The sequence below is a fragment of the Trichosurus vulpecula genome, chromosome 2 (genome assembly GCF_011100635.1).
Source record: "Trichosurus vulpecula isolate mTriVul1 chromosome 2, mTriVul1.pri, whole genome shotgun sequence".
In the NCBI taxonomy this organism is placed as follows: domain Eukaryota; kingdom Metazoa; phylum Chordata; class Mammalia; order Diprotodontia; family Phalangeridae; genus Trichosurus; species Trichosurus vulpecula.
In genome coordinates, this window is record NC_050574.1 from 406,354,485 (window position 1) to 406,355,730 (window position 1,246).

Below are 1,246 nucleotides of genomic sequence, written 5' to 3' on the forward strand. Positions count from 1 at the left end.
TTAACTTCTAAAATGGATAGTCCACACTTGCTGCCCCCACTTCCACACTTTCTACTTATTCTTTAACCATTGAGATCTGACTTTCATTCCTACCATTCTATTGGAACTGCTTTTTTCAAGTCACCACTGACCTGCTTCTTTTTTTTTATTAGTAGAATCTTTTATTCATATTCCAATATAAGTTTCCAGAAAAAAAAAAACCAACAAATTTTTTTTTTTTCAAAAACAAAAAGATCTTCCCAACTACACACAGGAAGGAGGTTCAAAAGGAAAGGGGGGGGGGTGTTTGTCCATCCAACCTGCCCCCCCCCCCAAGTGTAGTTTTGGCAGCAACAAGTGGGTGGGGGAATGGCCCAAAAAAACAATGGTGAGAGAAATGGTACAGAAGCCTTGGGGAAGAAGAGGGGGCAGGGAGGGTCAGTATCGAGAGCGTCGAATGCGGGAAGCCATTTCATAACACTTCTTGTTGATCATTCCCCCGTGGATACCTTCCTTCCCCATCAGCAGGACTAGCGTCTTGGCAGTCATGGTAACAGTGAGGTTGAAGTTGGGGGCACACCCGGTGCTCTTCGTGCGAAGGTCCATGGTGTGTTCTCCATCCAGCAGCAGCGAATCCCTGATCACTGAACATTTCTGGCCCCCAAGTGTCAGCCCATTTGCGAAGAAGGTCCAACGATCTTTGCCAACCAATACAGCTACTTCAGCTGGCGTGATCTTGGCGAAGGTTTTCCCGGGTACAGCAGCCCAGACTGAGGGCAAGCCCTTATAGCCGACTATGGCCGCGTCCTGGCAGGTGCCATCCGCCATGAGGTTGTTGATATAGGCCTTCCAAACGGCCATAGCGCTGGCGGTCTGGCTCTGCTGCGACTGTGGGCAGCGGGGGTGGCTGGCGGAGAGCTCGGAACACGCGCTGCTGTCTGGGCTCGCAGCTCCGTTCTCTCAGCTCCGTTCTCTCTGACCTGCTTCTGGAATGTATTTTCTCCATTTTTATTATTCTTGACTTTTTCTTCTTCGGGGTTTGACCCACCTGACCATGTCTGGTTGCTAGCTATTCTCCCTTCCCTTCGTTTCCACAATATTGTTCTTTCTTGGTTTTCTGTTTTCTCAAAACAATTCTTCTTAGTCATATTTGTGGCTTGATATTCCTCTTTCCATCCCACCTTGGCCCTCTGCTCTCCTCTCCTTTATTCTTTCCCCCCAAGGAAGTCTCTTAACACTCTCAAGACTTCAAATTTCCTCAGTATGC

General features: G+C 48.2%; 1 protein-coding gene across 1 annotated transcript; it reads right to left on the reverse strand.

Moving 5' to 3' along the window:
• Nucleotides 1-417: 417 nt before the first annotated feature.
• On the reverse strand, nt 418-840 carry LOC118839334 (profilin-1-like). The gene has a single exon (XM_036746795.1). The coding sequence runs from the start codon at nt 838-840 to the stop codon at nt 418-420; it is 423 nt and encodes a 140-aa protein (XP_036602690.1).
• Nucleotides 841-1,246: the final 406 nt, after the last annotated feature.

Bases quoted from the DNA above. Each gene is read 5' to 3' on its own strand.
- LOC118839334 (XM_036746795.1), bottom strand. From the start codon at position 840: ATGGCCGTTTGGAAGGCCTATATCAACAACCTCATGGCGGATGGCACC.